The sequence below is a fragment of the Corythoichthys intestinalis genome, chromosome 20, assembly GCF_030265065.1.
Source record: "Corythoichthys intestinalis isolate RoL2023-P3 chromosome 20, ASM3026506v1, whole genome shotgun sequence".
Lineage (NCBI taxonomy): Eukaryota > Metazoa > Chordata > Actinopteri > Syngnathiformes > Syngnathidae > Corythoichthys > Corythoichthys intestinalis.
The window spans coordinates 7,940,034-7,956,358 of record NC_080414.1 but is presented as its reverse complement, the minus strand read 5'-3'; the positions used below and the strand labels follow the sequence as shown (position 1 = coordinate 7,956,358).

General features: G+C 39.8%; 1 protein-coding gene across 5 annotated transcripts in view; it reads left to right on the top strand.

Annotated features, from left to right (window-relative positions):
* The window catches only part of sema5a (sema domain, seven thrombospondin repeats (type 1 and type 1-like), transmembrane domain (TM) and short cytoplasmic domain, (semaphorin) 5A), a 327,060-nt gene that overhangs the window by 254,705 nt on the left and 56,030 nt on the right, over positions 1-16,325 (top strand). For all 5 annotated transcript variants that reach the window (XR_009061597.1, XM_057823814.1, XM_057823813.1 and 2 more), the window contains 3 exons: positions 1,320-1,501; positions 2,466-2,609; positions 6,612-6,759. Coding sequence is in view for 4 of the 5 variants with exons in the window: in XM_057823814.1 (XP_057679797.1) it covers positions 1,320-1,501; positions 2,466-2,609; positions 6,612-6,759 (474 nt within the window). In the remaining variant the exon portion in view is untranslated. The remainder of the gene's footprint in view (positions 1-1,319; positions 1,502-2,465; positions 2,610-6,611; positions 6,760-16,325) is intronic.

Below are 16,325 nucleotides of genomic sequence, written 5' to 3'. Positions count from 1 at the left end.
ACACAACACCAGCATATGACAATCGACTTTCATAAACAGGACGAGTTTGAAGCACAGCGCTCTTAATTTCATTCAGCTGTTTGTTGTCAAAGCGAGGTTGTTCGTAGCAGCCAAGTCGGTAACAATGTTTTGGCGGACTTCGTTGTAAATATCCGGCGTTGTGCCGAAAAATAGCCGCCCCGCGTGAAATGTCACTCCTGACGGGAGCGCCCACACGTCAACAACACCGGGCCGTAGATGTGTCCACAGTCACTCCGGAGCACTGACGCGGCCGGTATACGTTGAACAATAGGATATAATGGGAACGATTGGCTCCGGCGCTAGTTTTTGCCGGACCTGGAACAAAGATGCATTTTGCGCAGTTGGTAACGAGGAATCCGAACTTTTAACAGCACGTCTCGCAGCGGAAAAATTACCGCCTTCATTTTTATTTATCGCGCGATAAATGGAATTATTGCATATTGCGACAGGCTTACCTGCAGCACATTTGGCTGGCGTGATGCGAAAAATAAATGAATTAATCCGTAAAATCAGCTGAATCCTCAGTCCATTTACATGCTAGAAAGCAATGCTGTATTGTTAGAAGCTGACCCGGGTGACGTCACATTCGCATTCCTCATCAATCCAGGAAGTCACTCGTTTTCATGGCGCGGGATTCACAAAATTGAATATATAAATCGATCGCTCCCACACACATCCAAGCGGTCCATTTCATTCAGGTGCATAAAATACCAAGTGAAATTTGAAATAAACATTTTTGCTGTCATAGGCACTTTAAATGCCCATTAACACGAATAAGTCTTGAACTTAGAGGCTATGCACACACAAATAATGTTTTTGTGTTTTTTCTGTTTATTCGCCAAGAGACAAACAGGTAGAATTATTCAGACCCACAAGTGAGCATTCATATTTTAGTCCAAATGTTATGTGCATATAGGAGTAGCGTCAACACGGCTTATGTCAGCTTTCCTACAACGCACATAGTAATTCATAGTCCTTTTAATAACAACCTCCCAGTTTCATTCGATTTCTTTTTATTGACACTTTTTTTCTTCACATTTCTGTGCCCATTCCTCACTTTTGTGAACATAATCCAATTCTGAGTGCATTTTTAGATTATAAACACGTTTTAAGTGAGTGCATATTTGCCTGCCAACACCTAATCGGAGATGCCAGTGATGGTGTACTTATATTTTTTGGCACTGATTTCAGGGAACTCACCAGCATTTTCCTGCCAACGAGCACATTTCCAAGGACTGTTTCTTAAACAAGCCGTGTCTTTAAATGCATTTATTGAATTGTTTTTCCATTGCTAACAGGTCCGTAATGTGACAGTTGATGGAGGTTTTGGTGCTTGGTCAGCGTGGTCCGCTTGCAGCCACAACGACGGTGGCAGCGCGGGGTCCTGCTTATGTCGGACACGGGCGTGTGATAACCCCGCCCCTCAGTGTGGTGGTCAGAAGTGTCATGGGATCAGCGTGGAAGTCGCCAACTGCTCCAGGTGAGTTTTTCCCTGTATTACATTTACTCATGTGTAGATCTTAAATATTGTCTGTTATAAGCAGAGGTGGGTAGAGTAGCCAAAAATTTTACTCTAGTAAGAGTAGCGTTACTTCAAAATAATATTACTCAAGTAAGAGTAAAAGTAGTCATCCAAAAAATGTACTCAAGTACAAATTTTTTAAAAAGTATCCAGTATCGCCCCAAAACAAATCTTAAGTAGGTTTATCAATTTCTCATAATCAGATAACTCATTTCCTGCGGATTTTCGTTTTTCACGGTTCGGGGGTCCCCATTAACCACAAAAAAACGAGGGATCACTGTATCGTATTAGTACTTACAATACCTGTATTATACTGTTATACTCCTCTCTGTCTGTGACTGTCACCTTATGCTTAGCTATTATTAACTTTTAGCTTAGTTTAACAGCACTCAGTAATGGAGTGAATACTTTGAATAATGCAGGAGAAATGATGCAGATAGTCTGAACCTTGAGATTTTAGTTCAAGGAATGTTTTACAACTTACGTGTCTGTGTTTGGAAGTGGATGCCTCACCTGATCCTGTAGAGTAGACTGTAGAGTGGACTAAACCATTTTCAGAGAAAGGAGGGGTGATAGAATCTAATATTTAAACTGAAATAAGAACTGAATAGATTTTACTTTGAATGAAGTCTACAGCTTTAAAAATACTTATTGTGTCTGAAATTATTGCGGGGGACAGCTCAGTTGAAGAGGGGCGACGTGTCCACCCGTCCCCACCAGGTATCCGCCCTTGCTGACAATGAAAAAGCAAAGTGTGAGCTTGTTTTCTTTTTATTTTACAATTGCCTCATTTGTGAATGCGAATGAAATAGAAAAAAGCATTGCTGTTTGTGTTGGAATAAAAACATAAGATTAAAATGTATGTTATGTAATTGGCCAGAAGCATCCTAACGCCAACATCTTTCTTTGTATGTCTTCATAGAAACGGAGCTTGGACTCCCTGGACTTCTTGGTCTCCCTGCAGCACCAGCTGTGGAATAGGCTTCCAGGTTCGTCAGCGCTCCTGCAGCAACCCGACTCCTCGTCACGGCGGCAGAGTGTGCGTGGGTCAGAACCGCGAGGAAAGGTATCGTGAATGTTAATTGTGTATTTATTTCAAAGTTTAGGCTGGAATTGGTTACTAATTTTAATCGTGATTAATCACATGAGATCTGTCCCATAGCAAAAATTTGCTACTCATCTGTTGCTTAATCTCGTCTCGCGAGACGAAAAGCCCGCCCGTCTCATCAAACCATAGGGCTTGGTTCCAATAATCCATGTGCTTTGTTGACATGTCTTCAGCAAACTGTTTGCGGGCTTTCTTGTGTACCGTCTTCAGAAGAGGCTTCCTCCTGGGGCGACAGCCATGCACACCAATTTGATGTAGAGTGCGGCGTATGGTCTGAGCACTAACAGGCTGACCCCCCACCTCTTTAATCTCTGCAGCAATACTGACAGCACTCCTGTAACGAGTCACATGACATTTTGGAGGGAAAATGACAAGCAGTACTCAATTTGGACATACTTTGTATGGGTGTACTCACTTTTGTTGCCAGGGGTTTAGATATTAACTCATTCACTCCCAGCCATTTTCGCCGAAGCAAGGCCCTTCGCTCCCGGCCGTTTTACTGGATTTTGACTGATTTTGCAAGTCCCACAGAAAATTCTGTTCTATTGCTATATAAACATCTAACCCACCAAAAGAGAGATTAGACTCTCTTCTTTCAGCAGAAAAAAGTAAGTTCATGTATTTTTCCATTCTTTAGAAATCAGCATTAGAAAATAGCTTAGTTTGAGCAATTTTCCAATTTCTGATGAAAAATACAGAGAAATTTAGCTTTTTGTGAAAAAACACATTTCAAACATAACTTTGACTTTAACATAGCTATTTTTTGCTTTAGTTACATCCCAAACATCTGAAGAATGTTTTCCTTTTACAAAATGACAGAAACAACAAGACAAATAGAGCTTTTGATAGCAAAGTAACAATTTATTTACACATAACTAACTGAAAGATGACGCTATATGTCCGCGACAGCCGGTTAAACTCGTTGCCTGTCGCAAAAAGATGAATTTTTTTGACTCTCTGCGGACTCTGCTCGCGAGCAGCACGGACTCAACGGCATCTAGTGGTCCTGGTCGTTCTGCTCGGTCGTCCAGCGCCTGGCATCCCGGGCGTCCCACCGGTTGCTCTGCTCGGTCGTCTGCCGCCTGGCATCCATTCGGTCGTCTTCCGCCACCGCCCCGACTTTGCGGCTTGGCCATTCGTTGCTGTTGAATCGGGTTGCGGGTCTTACCAAATGTGTTACTGCCCTCCAGTGGCCAGTTTTATTGCTTTAAAATGGATTTTCAGCTTTGTGCTTTGGAGCTAAATTGAATCACGACCCAGGGATGTCCTTTTTGGGGGAAAAACAAAACGTAAAAGACACTGAAACAATTACAAATAGAACGTATTTATACGTTTTTGGGAGCAAATGAGTTAATGGCTATATTTTCAGTTATTCTGAGGGGAAAATTAAATTTACTCTATTATATAAGCTGCACACAGACAACTTTTCATTGTGCAAAAAGTGTCATTTTGTCAGTGTTGTCCCAATAAAAAAGATAGACTTAATTATCTGCAGAAATGCGAGGGGTTTTACTCACTTTTGTGATACACTGTAAGCGATACATACAGGACATTATTCATACGTGCAATTGTGGACATTGAGAACATTATTAGGCTATTAGGAATTAGACGGATGACTATTATTGCATACAGTATCGTCTGTTTACTCTTAACCCACTTCCTCCTGATGATGGAGTCCTTGAGATGGTCTATTCTGCTCCACGAGTAGCCTTGAGCGAGACACACGGTGACTGACAAAAGCTTGCTATCTCATGACCTAAGAAAGACAGTGGAAGGCCAAAGGCAGGTTCTGCCGCCCACCTCTGTGTTTGTTTTCAAGTCTCAATGGCTTGTTTTCATCTTTTCACACTCAGTATACAACGCTTTGAGCCAGCGGTGTATGTGTTCCAGTCTGTGTGCATATGCCGCCGCGTACAGCGAGGCAATTTAGCGAAGCGAGAAGAAAAAGTAGGCATTTCATTAAGAGTCCAAACAGCAACTCTAGACCGCCGTAACCTGCGCTGACTGCAAAGCACTTCACTTGTCTTTCAGCTTTCGATGATTTTCTTTTTGTGAGATACAGACAGGCTTGCCACAAGTTTTTCCTGAGTGTTCATATTAATTCGGCAGCTAAATGCCCACATTCATTAACATTTTGTCCGTTCTTCTGAGTAACTCATTAGCTGCGTTGTAAAAAGGGTGTTAAATGGATCGAAAGAAAGTAAAGTGCCAGTTCAAGTTTTAAATCTGCTTAAGATGTTTTTCGGTGTTTGGGGGTTGATGCATTTCACATGTGTGTGTGTGAATTGTAAACCTGCTAATCTATGTCGCATGTCGCTCTCCTTCACACTTCTCTCGTCCCCGAGTACCACTTGAAGCATGCAGATTAGTAAATATGAAAAAGAAGACAGCTCCAAGGATTATTTCCTCCCAATAAGAATTTTCAAGAATACAGCTTTTGATATTTTTTGAATAGTAGGGTATTTGGGAATAGGACAATAGGAAAGATCCTAAGTATCGAAAGCTGTTTCATCACCCCTCAAAAGGCAGTCAAGCCAAAACACAACAAAACAGTAATTAAAGCAGTTGCATACTATTGAAGGAATTCACTCTACTCATTTTACGCTGCCTTTTATCTCTCTGTATAGGTAAAACGGCGCCATTACAGATTGAGCGTGACATTGCGTGAGTGGGTCGTGCAGCGCATGCATTAATTGCGTTAAATATTTTAACATCACTCGGTTCGGGTTAGCCTGTCGGCTAGCTGTCACGCCTCTTGGTTTGTTTACATTCTCCGAAGCCGGGGCAAGGAAATGAGAAAAGTCCGACTAACTACAGTGGCATAAAATATCGTTTGGGAGGTGCGACAGTAAAGGTGAAGTCGACAGTTTTGACCATTTTGGAGTAATTTTGCCACGTCTTGAATCAGTGCATTTTTATTATTTCATATTCCATTTAGCACAAGACTTATTTGTCATGACCATGCCATTTATTTAGCTAATGGGGAAAAATAGTTGGATAAAAAGAATATCCTGTAAAAATATTGGAGTAGAGAGACTGAAACATCGACATTTTTCGGCTCTTTGTCGCATTTTCCTCGTTCTGAATAATTCCCCCTCAGTGGGCTGAATAGTAAAACAGATGAAACTATTCTCCTGCCAATGTCATCCTCCTGTTGGGGACGCTAGAGCCCTATAATGGTTGGCGTGGCTAACCGGCAGATTAAAAAACTAATTTCTCGTCATCTGCGCTTCGCCAAATTGTTGTATATAGTCGAATCGTTTCAAATTATGATTGTAATTCACATAATAATGCTATTTAAGACTTTTTTTTCTTTTGCCGTTTAAAATTTTACAATTCAAGAATTACTCTTACTACATCATAATCGGTGATAACAAGCGTTATAGTATATTAGTAGTGGTAAAAATAATAATCGTACAGGACAATATTTAAAGGATGTTGAAACTATAGTTTCATAATACGCAATTTTTCTACATGAAAAGTAATGTTTATGCACATTCCTGCCTTACGGTATGAAGATGTAGCTGTATCCACTTGGTAGTGAGGCGTCTTTTGTGCCTTCAAAATTAATTATCCGCTTGTAATTCAACGGGAAACGGTCATGCTCAATGTTTTTAAGTCAAGGACTTTCATTCATGCAGTAAGTACATTCTCTTCGAATCACTTCGTATTTGTGTTACTACAGTCAAAAATGGACTCGTTAAATTACCTGTTTCTCTTCAATGAGAAAATGAATGCTTAGCCAATAAAACATGACATTGAAATTTCACGATTAAATCTGAGTTTCTGCAGGCGTTTTCCTCTGAGAGCGTGCAAGAAGAGTTAGCGGTTCCATGCATTGGTTTCACTCTCTAGTTCCTATTCATTGTTTTTTTGTTTATTGGTTTTATGTTACAAACAGATCACAATGTCTTGTTTCTAATTCATCTCATGCCGTCACTGTTTCTTTTTCTTTGGCAGGTATTGTAATGAACACTTACCTTGCCCTCCTCACGTCTACTGGTCAGCCTGGTCGGCATGGGAACGCTGCAACGTGCCCTGTGGCGGCGGCATCCAATCCCGGCGGAGAACTTGTGAGAACGGCAACGACTGTCCCGGGTGTGGTCAGGTATGTCACGCGATTACAAAAAAAATTGTAGTGTTCATCCACGAATGTGATGCACTCGCCATCTGTTCTTTGTTTAGTCTCACTGGCTAAGGAAATCGAACATAGCCACATCTTGTTATGTTTGTACTGTGGGAACATCTGTCTCATATTGTTGGAAGCTATTTGATACGAAAAACACAATAAAGCCTATATTAACATTTTTTTTTTTTCAAAGGGAAAATATAAAGGTCAGGCTGAACAATGAATTGTTTTCTATTTTGATGTGATCACATAATCTCTGCTGCTTTTATTTTAAGAATGAAATGGAGATTTATGGATGTCCTTTCCCTCTTGTCCTTGAGTGTTTATATGAGTGTTTTTTTCCCCAGATAGAAGCGCTGATAGATGCAAATAGTTACTTATTGCGTCTCTGTGTCTGCCCCCATCAGCAAGCTGTTCAAACCTGCTCTTTATTGACGACAGTCCCTGACAAGTCTTGCCGCTTATCCATTTTGTAGAAACAATTGCTAATAACCTGACTTTTAATTATTCAATTGGTTTCAAAAATGGCTCATATGAAAGCTAAGAGCCTCCCAAATAATGTTGAATGTACAAAAATATATTTGTTTCACTGAAAAAAGATTTATCATTGAATGAAGACATAAAGGTCAAATTTTGGCAAGAAAAAAGTTTTGTCGCCTACAGAAAGTAGTGTGAAAATTCAACAAAAAATGTACTTCATATACAAAGAATATGTTACATAAGATAAGTGAATTAAGTAGTGGTGCTGTGAGATTCAAATTTAATATTTTGTATGACTTCCATGGGCTTGAAGGACTGCATCCTTGCGGTTAGGCAAGGATTTACAATCACCGGCCACTTTATTAGGTACACATGTCCAGTGTTGTTAATAACGGCGTTACAATATAACGGCGTTACTAACGGCGTTATTTTTTTCAGTAGTGGGTAATCTAATTAATTACTTTTCTCATCTTGGCAACGCCGTTACCGTTACTGAGGACGGAAAGGCATGCGTTACTATGCGTTACTATATTGGTCGAAAAGTCTGAGGGAGACGGACTCAAAGAGACGACAGAGCAGAGCAGGAGTAGGGAGGAGGCAAGAAAGTTGTGACGCCGAGCAAACGCGATGCTAGGTAGCTCCAATAATACATGTTGTAGCCAATAGCCTACAATCTACGCCCGCATGTTATGAAAGATATGGTAGACATGGTAGATAACACATGTACTGTACATAGATATAACTAGATGCAAAATGACAGACATGGCACTAAATGAGTTAGTAGACAGCCGCCATCTTAAAGCAGTAGACTTTTTAGGACGGCTCTGTTGTAGAGAACCTTCCTAGCGAACCTAAGTAACTTTTAATCTAAAATACTTCTAAATCGGCAAAATCTTGACTTGAATCTATCTTTAAATGATGAAACAGTTTTAAAACTTTCATATGTCGAAAGTAGAGAGAAGGGAACTAATGCAATAATGGGAGCAATTTTAACAACTTTTAACAGTTGATTCAGGGTAAAGGGTAAATTAGGGTAAAGAATTGGGCTCGGGCCAATTGTACCAAAAACCTTCACAAAAAACTTCCCATCGTGTGGCCAATGTTTTTTTTTTGTTTTTTTTTTTTTTGAGGAAAAAAAAAAAAGTAATTATCACCAATTACTTTGCCAAGTAACAAATTACTCTTACATTCAGGTAATTGAGTTACTAACGCAATTACTTTTTGGGAGAAGTAATTTGAAACTATAATTAATTACTTTTTTCCAGTAAGATTAACAACACTGCACATGTCCAACTGCTCGTTAACACTTAATTTCTAATCAGCCAATCACATGGCGGCAACTCAGTGCATTTAGGCATGTAGACATGATTTAAGACAATCTCCTGCAGTTCAAACCGAGCATCAGTATGGGGAAGAAAGGGGATTTGAGTGACTTTGAACGTGGCATGGTTGTTGGTGCCAGAAGGGCTGGTCTGAGTACTTCAAAAACTGCTGATCTACTGGGATTTTCACAGACAACCATCTCTAGGGTTTACAGAGAATGGTCCGAAAAAGAAAAAATATCCAGTGAGCGGCAGTTCTGTGGGCGGAAATGCCTTGTTGATGCCAGAGGTCAGAGGAGAATGGCCAGACTGGTTTGAGCTGATAGAAAGGCAACAGTGACTCAAATAACCACCCGTTACAACCAAGGTAGGCAGAAGAGCATCTCTGAACGCACAGTACATCGAACTTTGAGGCAGATGGGCTACAGCAGAAGACCACGCCGGGTGCCACTCCTTTCAGCCAAGAACAGGAAACTGAGGCTGCAATTTGCACAAGCTCATCGAAATTGGACAATAGAAGATTGGAAAAACATTGCCTGGTCTGATGAGTCTCGATTTCTGCTGTGACATTCGGATGGTAGGGTCAGAATTTGGCATCAACAACATGAAAGCATGGATCCTCCCTGCCTTGTATCAATGGTTCAGGCTGCTGGTGGTGGTGTAATGGTGTGGGGAATATTTTCTTGGCACTCTTTGGGCCCCTTGGTACCAATTGAGCATTGTTGGAACGCCACAGCCTACCTGAGTATTGTTGCTGACCATGTCCATCCCTTTATGACCACAATGTACCCAAGTTCTGATGGCTACTTTCAGCAGGATAATGGGCCATGTCATAAAGCTGGAATCCTCTCAGACTGGTTTCTTGAACATGACAATAAGTTCACTGTACTCAAATGGCCTCCACAGTCACCAAATCTCAATCCAATAGAGCATCTTTGGGATGTGGTGGAACGGGAGATTTGCATCATGGATGTGCAGCCGACAAATCTGCACCAACTGTGTGATGCCATCATGTCAATATGGACCAAACTCTGAGGAATGCTTCCAGCACCTTGTTGAATCCATGCCACGAAGAATTGAGGCAGTTCTGAAGGCAAAAGGGGGTCCAACCCGTTACTAGCATGGTGTACCTAATAAAGTGGCCGGTGAGTGTATACAATTTATTGATGAAGTCATCAGGAACATCAAAAAAGCAGTCTTGCATGCCTCCCAGAGTTCATCAACATTCTTGGGTTTCGTCTTCCATGCTTCCTCTTTCATCCTGTTCATGTCTGGGCTGGCCAGTCACCAGATCTTGATCTTCTTTGCCTTGAGGAACTTTGAGGTAGAGATTGAAGTATGAGATGGAGCACCATCCCGCTGCAGAATTTGTCCCTTTTTATGGTTAGGAATGTAAGAGGCAGCTAAGATTTGTTGATATTTCAGACTATTTATGTTGCCTTCCACCCTGCCGATCTCTCTCACACCCCCATACTGGATGTAACCCATGACCATGATTTTGCCACCACCAAACTTTACTGTTTTCTGAGTGAATCTCGGATCCGTGTGGGCTCCAGTAGGTCTCCTACAATATTTATAAGATTCATATGAAAAGTACACCTTTTGCCACATTTCCAGCGTCCATCCGTTTGACAGGCTGTGGGCCTTGGCAAATACCACACAGTTTTTTAATTGTCTGCACCCTGAGAGATATGCAGGGTGGAAGGCAACATAAATAGTCTGAAATATCAACAAATCCTAGCTGCCTCTTACAGGGACAAATTCTGCAGCAGAATGTTCCTCCATCGCATACTTCAAAGTTCCTCAAGGCAAAGAAGATCAAAATCCTCCAGGACTTGCCAGCCCAGTCACCAGACATGAACATCATTGAGCATGTCTGGGGTGGGATGACAGAGGAAGCATGGAAGACGAAACCCAAGAATGTTGATGAACTCTTGGCGGCATGCAAGACTGCTTTCTTTTGATGTTCCTGATGACTTCATCAATATATTGTATGAATCCTTGCCGAAGCCCATGGAAGTCATACAAAATATTAAATTTGGATCTCACAGCACCACTACTTAATTCACTTATGTTATGTAACATATTTTTGTATTTGTAGTACATTTTTTGTTCAATTTTCACACCACTTTCTGTAGGCGACAAAACTTTTGTCTTGCCAAAATTTGACCTTTATGTCTTCATTAAATGATAAATCTTTTTTCTGTGAAACAAATATATTTTTGTACCTTCAACATCATTTGGGAGGGTCTTAGCTTTCATATGAGCCATTTCTGAAACCAATTGAATAATTAAAAGACAGGTTATTAGCAATTGTTTCTACAAAATGGATAAGCGACAAGACTTTTGTCAGGGACTGTACAGTACTTTTCTTTCAGTGGGAATAGTTGATGCTGTTTTCTGTCCATACGATAAACGATAGATGAACTCATTTCTTTGTTGTGTATGTTGTACGAGCCCTTATTATTTTATCGGGTACAATCTTACCAACTCATTAAAGAGATGTGTGTTTAATTTTTGAGCATGGTTGCCCTCTAAATAGAAAGTGTCCCCTGAGCACTGTGCCCTCCCACTCCACAAGTTTTTCCACCGCCTCTGACTTCATCTATCATCTGACTGACTTTGCAACAATATACAATTCCCACACAAGAGACTGGTCGACTAGATTACAGTAGCATTTATGAAAAAGCTCACACTAAGCATTATCTAATGGAGATGAAAAAGTTTGTCCTGTAGTAATTAGGAGTGAAAAAAAATATCGAAATGGTGATACAGTGAGAAAAATAAGTATTTGAACACCTGAGAAAATCAATGTGAATATTTGGTACTGTAGCCTTTGTTTACAATTACAGAGTTGAAACGTTTCCTGTAACTTTTCACCAGGTTTGCACACACTACAGCAGGGATTTTGCACCACTGCTCCACACAGATCTTCTCTAGATCAATCAGGTTTCTGGACTATCACTGAGAAACATGGAGTTTGAGCTTCCTCCAAAGATTTTCTATTGGGTTTAGGTCTGGAGACTGGCTAGGCTTCTCCAGAACCTTGATATGCTTTTTACGAAGCCACTCCTTGGTTATTCTGGCTGTCTGCTTCGGGCCATTGTAAGGCTGGATGACCTAGTTACAACCAGTGTTGTCACTAACACGTTACTAAGTAGCGCGTTACTGTAATCTGATTACTTCCTTCAGTAATGAGCAATCTAACGCATTGATTTTTCCAAACCAGTATTCTGATTTAGTTTCCCTAGTGTCTGTGCGTTAATATTTTGTTATGGCCTCATTATGTATTAGCGCTGCAAAGATTAATCAATTAACTCGAGTATTCGATTAGAAAAAAATATTCAAATTAAATTTTGTTGCTTCGAGTATTCGTTTAACTGTAGTGGCGTTGTAATGGTTTATTTTGAAAGTGTTTGCATTTAGATTTATTGATTAGGGTGGATACACTGTCCTGTGGTCCGCCTCTTTTCACATGGCTGAATCCAACCGCTCCCTGTTAAAACCAACGTAAGCTTAGTTTTTGTTTGAGCTAATGTTTTTTAATGCATTCATAATTTGGTTAATAGGTATATTTAGCCGTTTTTTGTAGGATTATGTGTCTGGACCATTTGTTAAGAGCATTGTAAAAAAAACATTTTATAGCATTTAAGCTAGCGGACTTTTTCTATATAAATTAGCCAATTGTTCTTTTCTTGTACATAGATCCTCAATTTAAAAAAAAAATTATACCATTTGTGGCTCAGCTCAGGTATTTTAATTTTTCATGTTCCTTATCTGATTACTCGATTATTCGAACTAATTAGTCCGTCGATTAATCGACTACTAAAACATTCGATAGCTGCAGCCCTATAATGTATGTAGAATGAAGAATATTTTAGCCATGTACGAGAGCATTTTGAATAGAAAATGCTAGAAAGGTGTCCGCTACGTGTTCGTTTCTGTGGTAACCGCTCACAGTTACGTGCTGTTTGGTCTCGAGTCACACGCGCTAAGTGTTTTGGGACTGAGAAAGGCGGGTGCACATTCGAGCCGAGTGCAGCAATCTATTTAGATGTGCGAGGGAATGTTGATCTGTGTACGTGCATGAATGAACGTGAGTATTTTTCCTTCATTCTGGTGGGTTCCAGCGATAGGTTGGACCCCTTACAATCGCTGCCGTTTCGAAGCTTTGCCATTGCAACGCCAAGTAGTCATCGCTCAAAGTTGGCAAGCATTGTTTACATCATATTTGTATTGCACATTTATTATTCTTTGGGATGTGTTGTAAGTTCGATTGGTTGTAAAGTGCTTAGTTGCCGCCACTTTTTGTGGCCAAATTTACTGCATATGTGTACGGCGTAATTCCGGGTTGTGCGCGCACGCATCCACGCCAGCCCCCACCTTTGTGTTTATTGCACAGTCAATTTGCATTGTTTTACATTGGCTGTTAACTCCTCAACCCTAACCCGAAGTTCAGAATTTTATACATGAGGCTTAATCTTCGAGTTATCGGGGTTTTAATTAGTCGGTGGAGTTGATTTCAACAAATTCCATGCAGTGTGTCAGTTATTTGTTAGTTTCAAGGCTCCGGAGTGGCTAAGCTCGCGCCAGTCAATGGTGGTTGAAATTAACTCCATCGACTAATTAAACCTTATGTGAAAATTCTGATCTTGCCCTTTAAATTCAATTATCGGAAAGTCAATTACATGTGATGACATTTTTCTGTTGTCATTCTTATGTTGAGGCAGAAAAGGAAGAAAAATTGGCTAAACGTAACTGATAAATTACTTTTAAAATAACTTAGTTACTTTACTGATTACTTTATTATAAATGTAATTAGATTACTTTTTGAGATGTAATCAGTAATTAAAAGTTTTTCAAGCAATCTGTGACAACACTGGTCACGACCCACTTTTAATGCTCTACCTGAGGAAAGGAGGTTATTCCCCAATATCTCACAATACATGGCATGATGCTACCACTCCATGCTTCACAGTAGGGATGGTGTTCTTGGGATGGTACTCATCTTTCTTTTTCCTCCAAACACTATGAGTACATTTAAGATCAAAAAGTTCCATTTTGATCTGATATGACCACATGACTTTCTCCCATGACCCCTCTGGATCATTCAAATGGTCATTGGCAAACTTAAAGCAGGCCTGGACATGTGATGGTTTAAACAGAGGAACCTTTCGTGCCATGCATGATTTTAAACCATTTCGTCTTGGTGTATTACCATCAATAACCTTGGGAATGGTGGTCCCAGCTCCTTTCAGGTCATTGACCAGCTCCTGTCTACTTCTTGGCGGATTCCTCACAAGATCTTGCATGGAGCCCCAGTCCGAGGAAGATTGACAGTTATGTTTAGCTTCTTCCATTTTCTAAAAATTGCTCCAACTGTTGATTTTATATCACCAAGCTTCTTGGCAATTGCCCTGTAACTCTTTCCAGCCTTAGAGGGGTATACAATTCAGTCTCTGGTGTCTTTGGACAGGTCTTTGGAGTGTATGGTGTGGACAGGAGTTTATATGCACCTAATCGCCTCGAACAGGTCAAAAAGTCAAACTCAAAAAGTCCACCTCAACTCCAAATATTTAGGAGAATAATAATTAATAAAAAAATTAACTTTCCTAACAATGGCTGTAGAGTTTTCCATTCATTTGTGGACATGACGTAAAAGACGCAGTTAGCCTTTGAATAATCATGCAAATGGATAATATTGGATGAACAACCAGCAAATATTCGTCCAAGCTATTTTTCTTCTCTCCTGGTAGTCTGGTATGAACCATTATTATCCACAAGAAAGGTTCCATTACACAATAAGACTGCCAGACAGGTCTTTTTTTGTAATTTAGCCTAGTAATTAGATTTACCTTTTGTTGCAAAACACACAAGGTTGATAAAGGCAGATTGTGAAAGGTTCAGCTAATGAAGGTCATCCAAATAGCAAGCAAGCAGGGAACAATGTCAGTTTACTTTTTAATTATTCATGCTGCAGTGACGTCGAACTTGGCTCACTGACAGTCAAGATTGGTTCCTTACCGATCCCAAAATCAGCCCACCTGACAGAGGTGAAACTGAACTCTTAATATGCAATAAACAGCAAGTGTACAACAGTGTCCATCGCGACAAAGCTTTGGAATGCAAGCTGTTATTCTGACTAGCTACATTGTGAGCAAATTTCCCAGTTGAGGCGTAAATGACAAGGTGCACTCCATACAAGGTAGGTTAGCTCTCTGGTGACGGATTTGTGCAAAACCAAACATGGCTGCCAAATGTCATGTAAGGAATGTTTCCCCAAATACCGTAATATATGTAGAAAAATCTGTTGACATTTGTTAGAAACTCAAATGTTCTCAAATTAAACACTCCCTTGGAGTGTTATTTTTATTTCTCGGTGTCTCAGATGAACTTTGTAACATTTTTATGTGAATTAAATCCCAAATTTTCAAGGGTCTTATTTTTACGTATTTATTTTTTAGCACATTGAGCTTGAAACTCAAACAAAACACTTACATCAAGCAACCAAGGAAGGTTGCTCCAACACCAATCAGGACAGCTGATAGTGATATTCTGTTGGCCGTCAATGTCAGGGGTAAAAGTGGCTAAATTTTCTTGCCGGAACTCCGTGACATGAAAGTCGCCACGGAGACATTTTTTTTGTTATTGATGTTAAACCTTCTAAAAGCACTTAAACGTAGAGAAAACTGGCACAGTTATGATTTGCAAAATAAAAGTTAATAAAAACAGCAGTAACCCCAACCTTCATCTCCTAATTTTTATTTTCCATCATATCCTCACATCTAATTGGAAATTCTTAACTTTAACCACCGTATTTTACGCACTATAAGGCGCACCTAAAAGCCTTCAACATAGACTTCATAATAATATTGACGGAATACGGGGTGAGGGGCCAATTAATAGGGATCCTAACTCCGTCAAAGCTGACCGAGTGGAAACACAGACGAAGAGCTTTTGTTCAAAATTCTTGTGAATAAATGCTTAAATCCCTGAACTATTTATAGATATGGACATAAAACAGTCTGGATTCTTGGCTAAAAGCAACAACAAAAAAAATAAAAAAAAAATGGGCAGTTAGCATTTATTTTTTCATAAATATGTTGAATGTGCTGCGAGTCTTTAAACCACTGTGGCATCACCTTATCACAACAAAGAGCTTTTTACGTTCAAATTTTTGGAAATAAATGGTTAAATCCCTGAATTCTTTATAGATATGGACGTAAAACAGTCTCGACTCTTGGTTAAAAGCACAAAAAAAAAATTGGGGCAGTTAGCATTTATTGTATGCAAATATGTCGAATGTGCTTCTAGTCTTTAAGCCACTGTGGCGCCGCCTTATCACAACAAAGAGCTTTTTACATTGAAATTTTTCGAAATAAATGCTTAAATCCCTGAATTCTTTATAGATATGGACGTAAAACAGTCTTGATTCTTGGTTAAAAGCAAAAACAAAAAAAAACGGGCAGCTAGCATTTATTTCACGCTAATATGTCGAATGTGCTGCTAGTCTTTAAGCCACTGTGGTGCCGCCTTATCACAACAGACCTTGTTACGTTGAAATATTTGTGAATAAATGCTTAAATCCCTGAATTCTTCATAGATATGGACGCAAAATAGTCTCGATTCTTGGTTAAAAGCAAAAAATAAAATAAAAATAAAAAAAGCTTTTGCATTTATTTTTTTCGTAAATATTGCGAATTATGACACCAATGCAGTCGCGGTTAACATGTCCCATATATT